The 14,086-nt window shown below is 37.4% G+C and overlaps 1 protein-coding gene across 1 annotated transcript in view; it reads left to right on the forward strand.

Annotated features, from left to right (window-relative positions):
- IGF2R (insulin like growth factor 2 receptor) overlaps positions 1–14,086 on the forward strand; it is a 158,003-nt gene that overhangs the window by 77,873 nt on the left and 66,044 nt on the right. Inside the window, exons 12-18 of the mRNA XM_072643845.1 lie at positions 395–535; positions 8,943–9,086; positions 9,755–9,892; positions 10,833–10,980; positions 11,521–11,698; positions 12,334–12,449; positions 13,499–13,667. Of these exons, the coding sequence (XP_072499946.1) occupies positions 395–535; positions 8,943–9,086; positions 9,755–9,892; positions 10,833–10,980; positions 11,521–11,698; positions 12,334–12,449; positions 13,499–13,667 (1,034 nt within the window). The remainder of the gene's footprint in view (positions 1–394; positions 536–8,942; positions 9,087–9,754; positions 9,893–10,832; positions 10,981–11,520; positions 11,699–12,333; positions 12,450–13,498; positions 13,668–14,086) is intronic.

Below are 14,086 nucleotides of genomic sequence, written 5' to 3' on the forward strand. Positions count from 1 at the left end.
GAAAACTGCTACTGAAGAATCAGGTTTAAAACTTGATGGCCTATTGATGTATCACATCTCTTTTTTTCAGACTTGTAAAAAAACAAGCTGGATTTTTTATTTCTATGTAGCTTCTTCCTTGGCTTTTCATTTTCTTATATAGCAGTGTATAGTAAACGAGACTCTGAAGAACCTTGTTGAGTCTTTTTCCTCACTCCTCCTCCCTTTTTTAAAGCCTATTCCAGTGACATTAAAATACAATCATGAAAATCTCATCTGTTTTTTATTTGGGTTAAGTTTCTAGTATAGGTTACTGAAATTTAACTCTAATTTTGTTTAGATTAATTGTCTGTGGTGGTGGTGGTGACTTAGTAAAACTATTGTTTTTGGCTGAAAGTAAATTTTTCTGTTTTAGAATTGGAAAAAAATTGGGAAGTTGTGGACAGCAGCCACATAGAATCAGGAAAGAAACATATTTTCATCAATATTTGTCACAAAGTACTTCAGGAAGGAAAGGCTAGAGGCTGCCCAGAAGATGCAGCTATATGTTCTGTTGGTGAGTATAACATCCCCAGAAAACACTGTGGTAGTTTTCTTCTAGGGCTTATAAAACTTTATCACTTTAAATGAATTTGGTTGTTTTTTCAGAGTCATAAATATCTCATTCATAAGCTATACGGTTGTGATGCTCAGTGAACTTTGAGTCTCATGTAAAGCTTCTCTGACTGAGGCTACAGTCGAGGGTCAGAAATAAAGACTGGCTGTAGATGGAAGAGGTGTTGGGCAAAGCTGTTAGCATAAAGAACCACAGAGAAAACAGTCCCTCAACACTCTTGTTACGTGCTCTTAAGACAGTATTGTTGACGGTTGTATACATTAACTGTGCTGTTATAGTTGATTACTCGAGTCTTTTCTTAAGTTGTGGTTTAAGAAAAAGCTTTATCCAACTGATCATGTAACCCAGATTTGTCTGGGACAGGTACAGTGTCAAATATTGTGCTCGGTTGTCCCCTAAAATCAGGCAATGGCCTACGAGTTCCAGTGTTTTAGCAGTGAGTAACTGATTGAATCAAGAAACATTCAGAAAGCTAAAATGTAAAAGATTTTCTATTTTAAATTAGAGACTGAGAAAACTCTTAACTTCTCAGAGATATCTAGCCAAATTGTCTGGTATTTTATATGTTTATGGCTATATATACATGTGTATTTTGAATGTTTGTGGTGTTCTTGGCAAAATGGTAGGAACAACTGGCTAGTGTCTTTCCCAGTATAAAACCTCTGAATATTGCTTCATATATTAATATATAAAAGCCTGGGTTATTATGGCTGCAAGGCAAAATAGATTGACTACAATGAGGGGCAAAATGGTATAGAGGGTAAAGGAGCCAACCTTGGGATTGAGAAGACCTAAGAAAGTCCTGCCTCTCACACATTTAATCCAATTGGAGCATTTCTGAATGTTTTCTGTGTGTGTCAGCACAGTAATAGGTAATGGGATACCAAGGCAAAAAGGAAACAACTCCTTCCCTAGAAGAATGTATTTTCTAAACATGTTGTCAGTGTGACCATGAACAAGTCTCGTCACCTCTCAGTGCCCTAGATACCCTCATCTACATTGCTTACTGGTGGAGGGTATGTACAGTATTCTGGATTTTCCAGAAGTAATTGCTGATTGGTTTTTGAATGTCAAACATTTGCATCAGTGGAGGTAGTTTTCAAACTGAGTCATAGGTCTGGACCACAGAAAAAGGTAATTATGGGCATTACTCATTTGAAGAAACCTCACATCACTTTATGGTCAGTGAAATGTCATTGTCTTTATCAGTAATATTGTATATTTCCTTTTAAAGATGACTTCTTAGCTGACTATAGTGGTACATACTCTAATCTCTGCCCCCAGGAGGCTGAGGCTGGTGGAGTTTGGTGGAACTAGGGAGTTCTGAGCTGCAATGGAGCGAAAGTCAATTGGTTATCTGCACTCAGCTCAACAACAGTGTGGTGTAGCTCTTGGGAGTGGGAGGATTGGGATGGGGGGCAACCACTAGGCTGTTTAAGGAGGGGGTGAGAAATGAATTAGATGAAAGCCTCTGTGCTGGTTAACGTTGGGATCAGGATTATGAGTGGCCTCTACTTCTGTCCTGGCCAAGATTAAGAGACATAATCTTCACCACCAAAAAGATGGTTCTTTGAAAATGACATTTATCACAAATGGAATGGTATTTGCATATCACACTAGGAAGACACAGTTTCATATCTTTAGATTATAACCCCATGCCAATATATATACACATTGTTCGGAACCAAACTTTGATCAACAAGAACAACAAATAAAGCAATTAAGGACAAATTTTTAATAAGTAGGACTTCATAATGGTCCCTCATCTAAGCCCAAAGATAGAAAAGTTTTTACATCTTCGTAAAACTTTTTTAAAAATAAAATAATGGAGTTAATGTCAGTTTTTGAACTTTTTATCTTTCCAGGTGAAACAAATGAATAATTAATTGCTTTTCTTTGTTTAGTGCTGTAGCATTTGGTGTATTAACTGGATTGTTGATATGTCAGCTGAGAATGCTAATCTAGTTCCAGAGAATCTTCTGGAAAATGTTGGCTAAGTGAAAGAGAATCTTAGCAGGAATTGCTCATGTTTGTGACATCAGATCAGTGGTGTTAAATTCGAATAGAAATGGGGGGTCACTAAACTGTAAGGATCGCTGCAGGCTGCATATTGACTCAGAAAACCACATATTGACAATATATATGTTCTATTGTATTTTTATTTATTTCGTTAAATGTTTCCCAATTACATATTAATCTAATTTCAGCTGCACTCTGGAGTGTTGCAGGCCACAGGTATAACACCTCTGACATAGATGATGTACTTCCACATAATGTGGAGTTATAAAAGTCATTTTTCTCATATTTTTACATTGTGAAGGGGTTATAACAATGTGATTTTTTATCAAAGTATAAAAAAGGATATTTTATTCCACTTGAGCCTATACTATGTACAGAACAATGCCTGTTTTCGAAATAATATTTGTTTTAAACATATATTTTATCGCTCTTATTTGTATATTGCCTTTGTTTTTATCTATATCCCTTTTCTTAACCTGCAAACTATCCTACTTAGTAAAGAATTTTAAAAAGTTGAGGAGGGTTTTTGAAAAAGGTTGAGTTGATCAAACTCATTGGAATATCAACTAAATCTGGTGGAATTTTCCTCGTCATCTATGTTAGCGTTTTATTGGTAACTTTTATTTTCATGTGTATTTCCTAACCTTCTATTCTCCTGTGTCCCCCTTCCTTTTCTCCTCCTTGAAATTCATCCATGGTAACACACAACAAAAAAGAAAAAAAAACGGGAAACAATTCAAGAATCTTAATTAACACATCCAACTCCAATATCATATATGGTGTTCCACTTCCATAGTCCCACCACATCTGAAAAAAGAAGGGGGTGGTACCTTCTTCTGTGTCTTCTTTGGAGCCAGGAGTGCTCATCATCATTTTGTAGAATTCAGTTTTGATTGTTTTCTTCTTGTTCTTTGCACTTCAGTTACTGTAATCATTGTGCATTCACCCTGGTTCCGCTTACTTCAATTTACTTTAGTTCATATGCCTTTGTTGGTTCCTATGGCATTATATTCATTTACTACCATTTGTCTAGCTGTTCCTCAGTGGATGGAAATACTCAGGTAATGCCAAAAGTCTTAGTACAGTTTTAAGCTTTTTAATAGCTTAGTTTTCATTTCTTTGATACTAGTGTTTCAACCATATTAAGCTTATTACCATTATTATTTCTGATGAAAATACCCCTGACATTCTGAAATTTTGGGATCCTTCCTCGGAATTTTCCTTTTGGTTCTTAAACGCTGATATCAGTATCTTTTTAAAATGGAGGACCAGTCCTGTAAAGCTGCAGATGCGTGTTTGTTTATGTGTGATTTAAAAAAAAAAAAAGACCTTTTATTTCTCAGAGAATTGTGGAAGAAAAATTTGTGGAGGGGATTGGAGAGGGACCCTCGAAGAAAGAACCAGCAATAGTAATGCCAAAAGAAAAGAGGGGTAAGTAGAACATTATTTAAAAAGCAAACAGAAAAGCTCAGAAGGAGATGTCAAGAAAGACAGCTTTGAAAGTAATGTGACCAGTATATAGTTTTTAAAAAGCAAGCTGTAAACATTAGAGATTCATAGTTTCATATATATAAAATTCTTTTTTGTTCTTTGTATATGGAAATGTGTTTGTATTGAATTTAGAATAAAAAATAAAAATTATTTAAAAAATATCTGTGTTTCTTTGTGACTTGTAACCATAGCTCCTGAATTCTAATCTGAGGCTAAGAAGCATGAGACTAATTCTTCCACTTGACACCCTTTCAGATATTTGAATACAGTTGTCATATTTACTCCTAAGCCTTCTCTTCCCCATGGTTTATAAATAGCCCCTATTGCTTCAATCCGTGCTTATCCTCATGTGACAGGTTCTGTAGTCTGCTCACTATCTATCCAGATCACCTTCTCTGGATGTTCTAGTTTGTCACTGTCCTCTCTGAAATGTGGCACCAAAGGAGTTGTGGACACTGCCTACATTTATTTGCTTTTGGGAACCTAGGTTGTGCTAATGTAGTTTGACCTTCCAGTTTATTCATACTTTTTTTTTTTAGTACTTAATTATTCATCCAGATACTTAAGAACACACATACCCATAGAGACACTATGAAATATATGCCTTAGATCTGGGTTTATTATAGGAAATATTTTCAATACATTTTAAAGATTGTTCTATCTTGACCATCTAAAGATACCCACAAGATAACATATAACAACTTAATTGTCCAGTTAAGAATTAAAACTGAGTTGTAGTGTGGTAGAGCCACAGCTTATGATGTTACACTTTTATTTTAATACACAACCCTGTCAAGGTCAGGATCTAAGACACTGTGTAATTTACCCTTAGGTAAATTATGAAATCTTCTGGCACTTGGAGAACTGTGGGGAAGTTAGCAGGCAGTTCCTACCCTACCCTCTGAGTCCTTCTGACAGATTTTCAAAAGGTGGGTTATACTTATTTTGAGGCTCCCATCAAGTATCAAGTAAAACCCAGAGAGAAACTCATTTACTTTCTTGGCAAAATGTTGGGGAGAAAGGAGGGAGAGATGAAATTGGAACAGTGAAAATGAAAGGTTCAAGGCTACCTCTGGGCTCTGTTTATTCAGGTTGTTTGTTACAGCCTGTCGTAGATAAGTTGGTTGTTTCTTTTAGAAGGCTCTTAGAAGAAAAAGCAGGAGGTCTCTTTAGTACCCTAGGAAATAGCAATTCAAAGATGATAGTTTCTGGCTTTTAGCATTTTATCTTGGTAGTTCTTCCTAGTGTCTAAGATGTAGACCATGGTAGAAAATGTACGTTTCCCTGATCAGCCCTATTACTTTTTTTTTATCCTACATTGATATTCCTCTCTTAATGTAAAAATTTTTGGAAGCGTCTAAATTGTTTTTCTGAGGTACAACATGTAAATTGCATCTTATAGATGAAAAGTTGGTAGAAAACTATAATTCACAATATGTCTATTTTCAGTAGAATTCTTTTTTTTCTTTAGACTAAGCTATTTTGAGTATTTTCTCCCTCAACAGAATTGTTTATTAAACTAAGCAGATGATTTTAAAATTAAAGTTTTACAATTAATTTTTTTCCTACACCATACTGTCATACTGTCCCAGTTTTATAGTTTCACAGTTGATTATTTTTTACCCATATGGAGGAGAGTGAAACAGGTAGTAAATGTTTCATACCCTTGGTCCCCCCAAGAATTATAGAAACCTTAGAAAGACAAATCTTGTTAGCTTCTAGGCTAATTAATGTGGATTTGTGTAAGGGCCCCCTAGTGTCTAGAACATGGAGACTCTACCAGTCATAGGTTTAGAGTTTTATCCAGGTCTGGGTGCCATGTATTTTGTTTTTTTAAGGGGAGTAAAGGGGCAGTTCAGAAGGGAAGAGAAACATTCATTATTGATGGAGTATAGTAATTTGCTTTAAAATATTCTGTATCCTCCTTAAGTTTCTTCCTTTTTAAGGTAAGTTTCATTAATGGTAGCCATCTGACTTCCTATATAGTAATTTGCTACCAATCCATTTTTACTTCTTTTTTAACTTTTAAACTTGTAAAAGTAATCACTACTAATGTCTCCACTTCACCATCCACTTAATCTTGCATGCTTTGGAATGTAATTTCTGCTCCCATTATTCCAAGGTTACCCAGAAGGTTACCAGTGTTTGCCATATCCCCACTGTTTCTCATGCTCTTTGTAAGCTTCTCTTAAACATTTTTGCATGGCCTAGAATTCCCTCCTTTATACATAAGACTTTTCTTGATTGTAGGGCCATGCTCATTGTCCTGACAGTTTCCCTTCTTCCCTAGTTCCTTCCTGAATCTTTCTACCTGAAAGTTGGTATAATCTCTGTGGCAGTCTCCATCTTTCTGATGAGTTCAGCTTAAATTTTTTTTTTTTGGTAAACAGTTGCACAAAATATTTCTCTAGTTCCTTTCTTCCAAGTTGCTGACCTTGGTCTCCAAACTAATGTTAATAACAGTGAGAGAAACTGAATGGAATAGTGGACAGATAGTCCATGTCGTTGCCAAGAATATTTTGTTTTGCAGTTTTGCCCTTGGACTGCGTGTTGGTTTTCTGATACTAGGTAAGTCATTTAATGTCAGTGCCCTAAGCAAGGGGTCTAAAATAAGTTGCAGAGAAGGGGTTTCTTCCTTAATGGAATTCACTATGAAGTGTAATCCATGTTCCTATCACATTTTTATACCTATCCTACTTGCCTTCCATAAGCATTTAACCCTGATAACTCAAAATTCAGCTTGTCCAAAACGTTTCTCATTATCATAAACTCAAAGGTGGAATGCTTGCGTTTGAACCCTGCCTCTGGCGGCTCTTGGATGGCTTTGAGCAGGTCACTGTAGGCCGTTGTATGGGAAGTGATCGTAGCAGCTCCGACCCTTAGACCACACCAGCAGGGGTCCGCACCCAAGTCCTCCACCACGGTTTGAGGACAGGATTTCTTAGTAAAAACCTGGTTTGGTGCAATACCTTTTTGAATGGGCTGCGTCTTTACTGCTACATACGTACACCCATGTATACGGAATTAGGGATTAGAAGAAAAAGGACTCTACAGTAGCAAGATTTATTGGAAAGATACACATGCAGATTACAGATTTCCATAAATATCTGTAATAATAATAATATCCATGCGAAAGGCAGGTAGATATGAAAGGTAAAATTTTCCAGTAGATATTATCATGGTTATCTATGTACCTTTTCTTCTTGCCTCTCTCCAACTCTCGTCCCCTGGGGGAAAAAAAAGCCCACCAGCCTCAGTCTACACGAGACAAAAAAAAAAAAAAAAAAAGGCAAACCAGTTTAGAACTTTGTATTCTCCAGCTCGATGGTCTGGAACAATGCGAACGGGCTACAGGGAAAACACGGACTGCGCAGTCTCGCTGTGACCCTTAAAAGCATAGCTCTGGTCATGGCCTAGGCCGCAGCGCCTCCTCGTGGCCAAAGCCAGGCCCTTCCTAGGCGACCTTTGCCGGGATTCCGCGGTGAGGCCCACCCCCTTGGAACTTTGGTGGATCGCGGGGAGAAGGTTGTCGCCCGCGGATGTGACGTGCTGGCGGACCACGTGGTATGCCGCGGTCCAGTGGTTCTCCCGCCAACAGCTTTGGGGATACTGATGAGGACCCCCAGGATCCGCAAAAGCAGACTTGAAGCCAAGCCTAGCGTCCGGCGCAAAAGCTCGCCTGATGCCACCTGCCTGTTTCTCGTGCGTTCTGATGAGGATGCGAGCGAGCGCGTGTGCGCATGCGCACGATCATCGGCCTGGCTTGGTTTTTTGTCTTCTGTCCTCTGCGTTTCGGCGGCGCTTTTTGAAAACGTCAGCCGCCTACCGGATATTACGCATTTCGTACACGCTTTGGGACAGAACTTGTGATTAAAGCCTCATTGTGAAGCCGTTGCCCTTTTGGAAGAACTTTAGGACCTTTCTGAAGCACCCTCTTAACCATTTGACTATGGTATCGCCGTTCATTTGTACATAAGTGCATGCTTACGTACATGCCATACGTAAGTGCGTGCATATGTACATTTATATGTACATAGGGACGCAGGCCCATCCGTACGCCCACCCACACATGGCCACTAGGAGGCGCTCTGACACCGAGCCTGAAGGAAGCCTGCACGTCGGGCCGAGACCGCTCTCCTCTAGACTGGTTTAAGGCAATGCCCACGCATGCCCTTCGTCATAAGGATTCTCGGCATATATGCAAAGCTTTTATGAGGAGGAATTGTGAAGGGGAAAGAAGGAATGTGAAAAACAGCCAGACCGTATTGTGTGGACATCTGTCCTATTCGTACTTTCCTAGATTAAGCCTGGGAAGGGACCCTGGAGACGGGCTGGTGTCTACACCCGCCTCACTTTACAGGTGGAGATGCAGTTCATAGACTTTGACTTAGAAGGGATACAACTCTGATTTTGAAGATGAAGATGAAGATACATCTCTAGATTAAGACTGTAGAGACACTCTGGTGTATACACCCTCTAATTTTACAGATGAAGGTAACGAGGCACAGAAAGGTTGCCCGACGTGCCTAAGATGTGACGATGACAGACGGGATTAGAATCCTGGTCTCTCCCCCTCCCCCAAAGCTATGGTTCTCTGGTCTATTTCTACTGTATCTCTTCCGAACAAATTACACCCTGAAAGAACTAAGACTGCCTTAGGCACTAATAAAAGCAAACACACACCCAGCATTGAGAAAGCCCGTTGTTTGTTTGTGCTGCGACATACGACGGTAAAGCAGCTATAGTGTTAGCTCGTATTTACATAGCACTTGTAGGTTTGCAGAGTTCATTATCCGTATTGTCTCTTGACCAGGTTTTCTTCGCTTTCTCCTCCCAGGTGATCAAGGTTTTAAAAATCTGGGCAAGTTTGTGTCTTCTCCAATAAAGAATAAGGAAAACATTCAGCTTTCTTACTCTGATGGTGATAACTGTGGCCCTAACAAGACAATCACAACCGTCATAACGCTTATATGCAAGCCTGGTAAAAAAAACAATGTTCTTTTGGCTTTTGTAGAACTTAGCCATTTCCTGCATTTATTATTTTCCTGTTAGCTATTCACTGTGTAGCAGTCTGATCCTTTCGCTTCTGTGACTTAGCGCAGGGACTGCATCCTTCACAGGCCTTGCCTGATTTCCAACCCTCCCAACCCCCCCATCTAATAGTTACTTTGTATGTGTTTGACTTCCTTCTGTGTGTCAATTTCTCTGTCTTTAGAATGTTGAGGGCAGGGAATGTTTGTTTCAATTTTGTCTTAACTTATCTAACATCTAGCATAGCAATTGTCACCTAGTAGGCACATAATACATGCTTGTTGAGATTTGGGAGTAAAAGGTCGGTAGGGGGAATTTCTGGTTGGCCTCAGACTTTTGGATTATGCGTGTTTTCTCTTTTAATCACTCTCCTGATAATTAGTCCCTTTTGATATATCTTAAGGCAATGAAAGCTTATCATTTGAAGTAGAGAGCTTCTGTAATTTTACAGATTATTTAATCAACTAGAAATAATATAAATTGATGAGTATGAGTAAAGCTTTCTGATCATTGCCTTAATTTAGAGGTGATAGGTCATTCTGGTTTATTCAGTTTATTGGGATGAATAAAAGAAGGTTTTTGATAGTGGAGATTATCACTCTTGTTTCTTATTGATAGGTGATTTTGAAAGTGCTCCGGTTTTGAGAAACTCAGGGGATAACGGCTGTTTATACGAATTTGAGTGGCATACAGCTGCTGCCTGTGTGTTGTCTAAGACTGAAGGAGATAACTGCAGAGTTACTGATTCACAGGCTGGTATGTATCTGAACAGAATCCACATTATTGTGAATACTATTTTGTAATTATGAAAATGTAAGATCTACAGAACTTTTATCTACTCAGCTTTCTATAAGGAATATTTATAGTCATTCCCCCCCCCCCCCCCAACCCTTTGATCCAAATGAGTACATTTTAGATGGTACTACATTTAGAACCCTAAAATATGAGACCCAGTTTTTTGGAAATGCAGTGAAATTATATGATTGTGGCTTCTTGCTCTTTATGATGTTGGAAATGAGGGTTTAAGTTCTGTCAAAACCTAATTTCAGTTTTGTTCTACTTAAGTATTACCCAAAATGGGACCCAACTTCTTCCTACCCTAGCGTCCACTCCCACTCTTCCTGGCAATGCTTCCTTTCATCATTCCTTCCTGGCTTGATACTTTATCCCCATTCCTGCCAGAGAGAATGACCTCTCCACTCTGACCAGTAAGTAAGTCCACTCTACCTGCCAACTGGTGGTCTGTTCGGGTGGTTCCTAAACACTCCCATTCCTTTTCTCTCTGCCTGCAGCTGAGCTCTTCTAGGCAGTGTTGTCTTTCCCAGTTAGAGTGTGCACTCCTTGAAAGCAATGACTGTCTTTTTCTATTTGTATCTCAAGCACTTAACAAACACAATTTTTGCCAAAGGGTAAGCACTTAACAAATTGTTTTCATTCACCTGCCTACTATGTATAAAGTGCTGAATCAAGGAAAGGCAATTGAATAGTCTTTGTGCCAAATTCACATCAGGGTTGACTGAAACAATTGACCCATTTAACACATAATATTGTAATTTTGATGGCTACTTTGCTTTAAAATTTGTTCATAGGGTTAGTTCTTTTGACAGAGGTGGTAGTTGAGCATAAAAATGGGACCACTGTAAGAAATATCTGTCTTAATTATTACATATGTCTTGACTTTTTTCTTTACGCTTAGGATTTTCTTTTGATTTGTCACCTTTGACTAAGAAAAATGGGGACTATTCTGTTGGAACAGAAAAATACAACTTCTATATAAATGTTTGTGGTGCTGTCTCTCAGAATATGTGTCAACAAAATTCAGGCGCATGCCAAGTGGAAAAAAGGCAAGTAGTCTCTATTCAGTTGAATATGCTTTTAAGTAATTGATGCTTTGAGGGTTTTATACTATAAAATATGCTTTAGAGCAGGAGTAGATTATAGTATCCTGGTAAAACCTGAAGCCTACCCTATGCTTAAAACCTTATTTTGGTTGTACTAAGAAAAATCTGTGACTGGAGTATGGTGATAACTTATTTTTTTAATATTACAAATAAAACTTCTTGAAGAGATGTGTGATTCAGGCACTGGGCTTGTAGTGAAGACCTGAAACTGTTACCTTGGAGGGTTGTGATAGGGAAAAAAACTTAGAAAATTGATAATAATTGTAAGTTGTTGCTTATTACCATCATTATGATTGGTTAAATTCTACTTTAGACACTCCAACAGCTCAGAATAGGTAGCTAGTGTGCACTTAATGTGTATTTCTTTACTAGTAGTGTCTTTTTACCTAAAAAGAACAGTACCTTGAACAATTAATGTTTCTTTTGCAAAAATGTTATTGCTTTTAATTTCTCTTTTGAGAGAGCTTTATGCTTTTCTTTTAGTCAAATGAAAACTTGGAATCTGGGAATGAAGAGTTCTGCCCTTTCTTATTATGATGGGATGATTCAGTTAAGCTACAAAGGTGGTACACCTTACAATGATAAAAATCACACACCACGAGCTACACTTATCACTTTCCTTTGTGACAGAGATGCTGGAGTAGGTGCTCCAGAGTACCAGGTAAAAAGTACATCTTATATATGAAAAGTAAAACTAAAAGAAAGGGAAAGTTAAGTACTGTGTTTAATGAAATTACTATAACATTTCTGAATTACAAGTGAAATGTCATGAATAGTAGGGAAAGTATGAACCACAAAGTTCTTTACACATAACCTATGATGCTAACTGCTATATATTTTTTCCCTAAACTTATCCAGGAAGCTGTCATGATGTTTTTCTTAGAAGTAGAGCTATTAGTCTGGTTTCCTGGCCAAATTCTTGTCTGCTATGGATCTGAATTGCTTCTTTTAGTTTTGCCAGAATACACTAGCGCTATTCATTTTCTAAATCGTTTGGTGTCATGAATGCCTTTACTTAAGCTCCAGATGGTATTAGTGCAGTGTACGTAGTATGGAATGCTGCAGAATTTTATAGCATAAAACATAAGGGTCTTATGTTCTCATTCTCCTTTAGCAATGATGATATGAAGAAAATCCTGAAATCTCTGCTTAATTTGTGATAATTAAGAATAAAATAGGTTTTACTTATTTTATATATTAATAGAAAAGTTGGTCATGTTCCTTTTTGCTGTGCCTCATTCTAAAAGATTTTTTTTTTATCTTCTTCCATTTTCTATCCCCATTACACTTTCTTAGGAAGAAGATAATTCCACCTATAATTTTAGGTGGTATACTAGTTATGCATGCCCAGAGGAACCACTGGAATGTATGGTGACAGATTCCAAAACCTTGGAACAGTATGATTTATCCAGGTAGGGTAATTCATGGCTTTCCATTGCTCACTGGAATGGGTGCAGGTAACTATGTCTGGTCTTTTAGAAATTGTTAATGAATATGCACCTGAATTGATGTTCAAAAGTAGTTAATTTTGCATGTACATGAACAAAAGTGGAATTTGGCTCAAAAGATAGGAAGTTTAGAGCTAGAAGAATTTTGAGGCCATAGAGTGGAACTCCCAAATTTTTAAAGTTTAGGAAACTGAGGCATAGTGAGGCTGAAATTGACTTTCTCAGAATAACCTACCTAATGTCTGAGGTGAAGTCTGAAGCCAGACCTTCCTGACTTCAAGTCCAGAGCTCTATTTTCTTACTATAAAATAGGTAGATATGGTAGATATAGTATATAAAATAGGTACCATGGTATGGTAGAATAGCCATTGTGTGTCACAATGAAGATTCAGTGTTAAATCCATTTCCTATTTCTGTATAAAGTTGCTCCCTTCCTTCAAGGAACAACTTGGGTACCATTACTTCCTTTTAAAGCCTTCTTTCTCCCTGCTCAGCTGAAAGTGATATCTTCCTCAATAATTTTTTCTTCGCATTTTGCCTAGACCTCTCATTTGCTTCCAATATATTCTCCCTTGTATCATTAGTAAGTAAAAATGTACTTTTTGCCTCTTCACCTCTCTGCTATTAGATTGTAAACTTTAAAACAAGCTCTCTCTATTTTTTTTTTGTCTTTTTCTACTCTTTATAGACAGGAGGAACTTAATAAATTGTTGATTATAATTGAATTAGCTTCATAGGAAGGACATGCTTGATGATTTTTTGGTACATTTTTAGGTCAGTTGGTTTTTAGAGATTCATTATGTCCTTATGAAACTTTTTAATAAAAGCAGTTATTTTTGGTGACAGGGATCAGTAGCTAACATGGTAGCATATAATTTAAACAAATTTTATTAATTTTGAATGAGAGGGAACTTTTTCTCTGAAATTGGGCATATCTTTCTGCTTATTTCATATACTTAGGAGCTGTACGTTATATGTGATGTTTAAAGGCATGTTTTATTTTGACTTTTTAGTTTAGCAAAGTCTGAAGATAGTAGTGGCAGAAATTGGTATGCAATGGACAACTCGGGGGAACATAGCACATGGAAGAAATACTATATAAATATTTGTCGACCTTTGAACCCAATTCCAGGCTGTGATCGAAATGCTTCAGCTTGTCAGATGAAATATGAAAAGGATCACGTAAGTCTTGTCTTCTACTGGCTATTTTATTTTTCTGTGGATATGGGCCAGTATATCTCATTCCAGTAAGCTCAGTATCACTGTAAATATGAATACAGTAATGCAGTCACAAGAGTGTGATTACTGATCTTAGGTGTACACCTTGAATCTCATCAACTTGCTGAGGGGATTTTGTGTATTTATTTAGATTTAAAATTTTAAAAAATTAAATTAAGAATGATAATGCTTCTGACTTTTGATTTTGAAGGAATGGAGGTACTTAGTGACTAATTCTAACTCAAAGACTTTTGAGTGATTCAGCTTCATTTTCTGGAATACAAGAAGAGTTATTTCAGCATCACTACCAAATAAGTCTTGCTTCTGGATTAATTAAAAAATCTGAAATTTAGATAATTGCTTTTTAAGGAGACTAATTAGCA

Source organism: Notamacropus eugenii, chromosome 2 (assembly GCF_028372415.1).
Source record: "Notamacropus eugenii isolate mMacEug1 chromosome 2, mMacEug1.pri_v2, whole genome shotgun sequence".
In the NCBI taxonomy this organism is placed as follows: Eukaryota; Metazoa; Chordata; class Mammalia; order Diprotodontia; family Macropodidae; genus Notamacropus; species Notamacropus eugenii.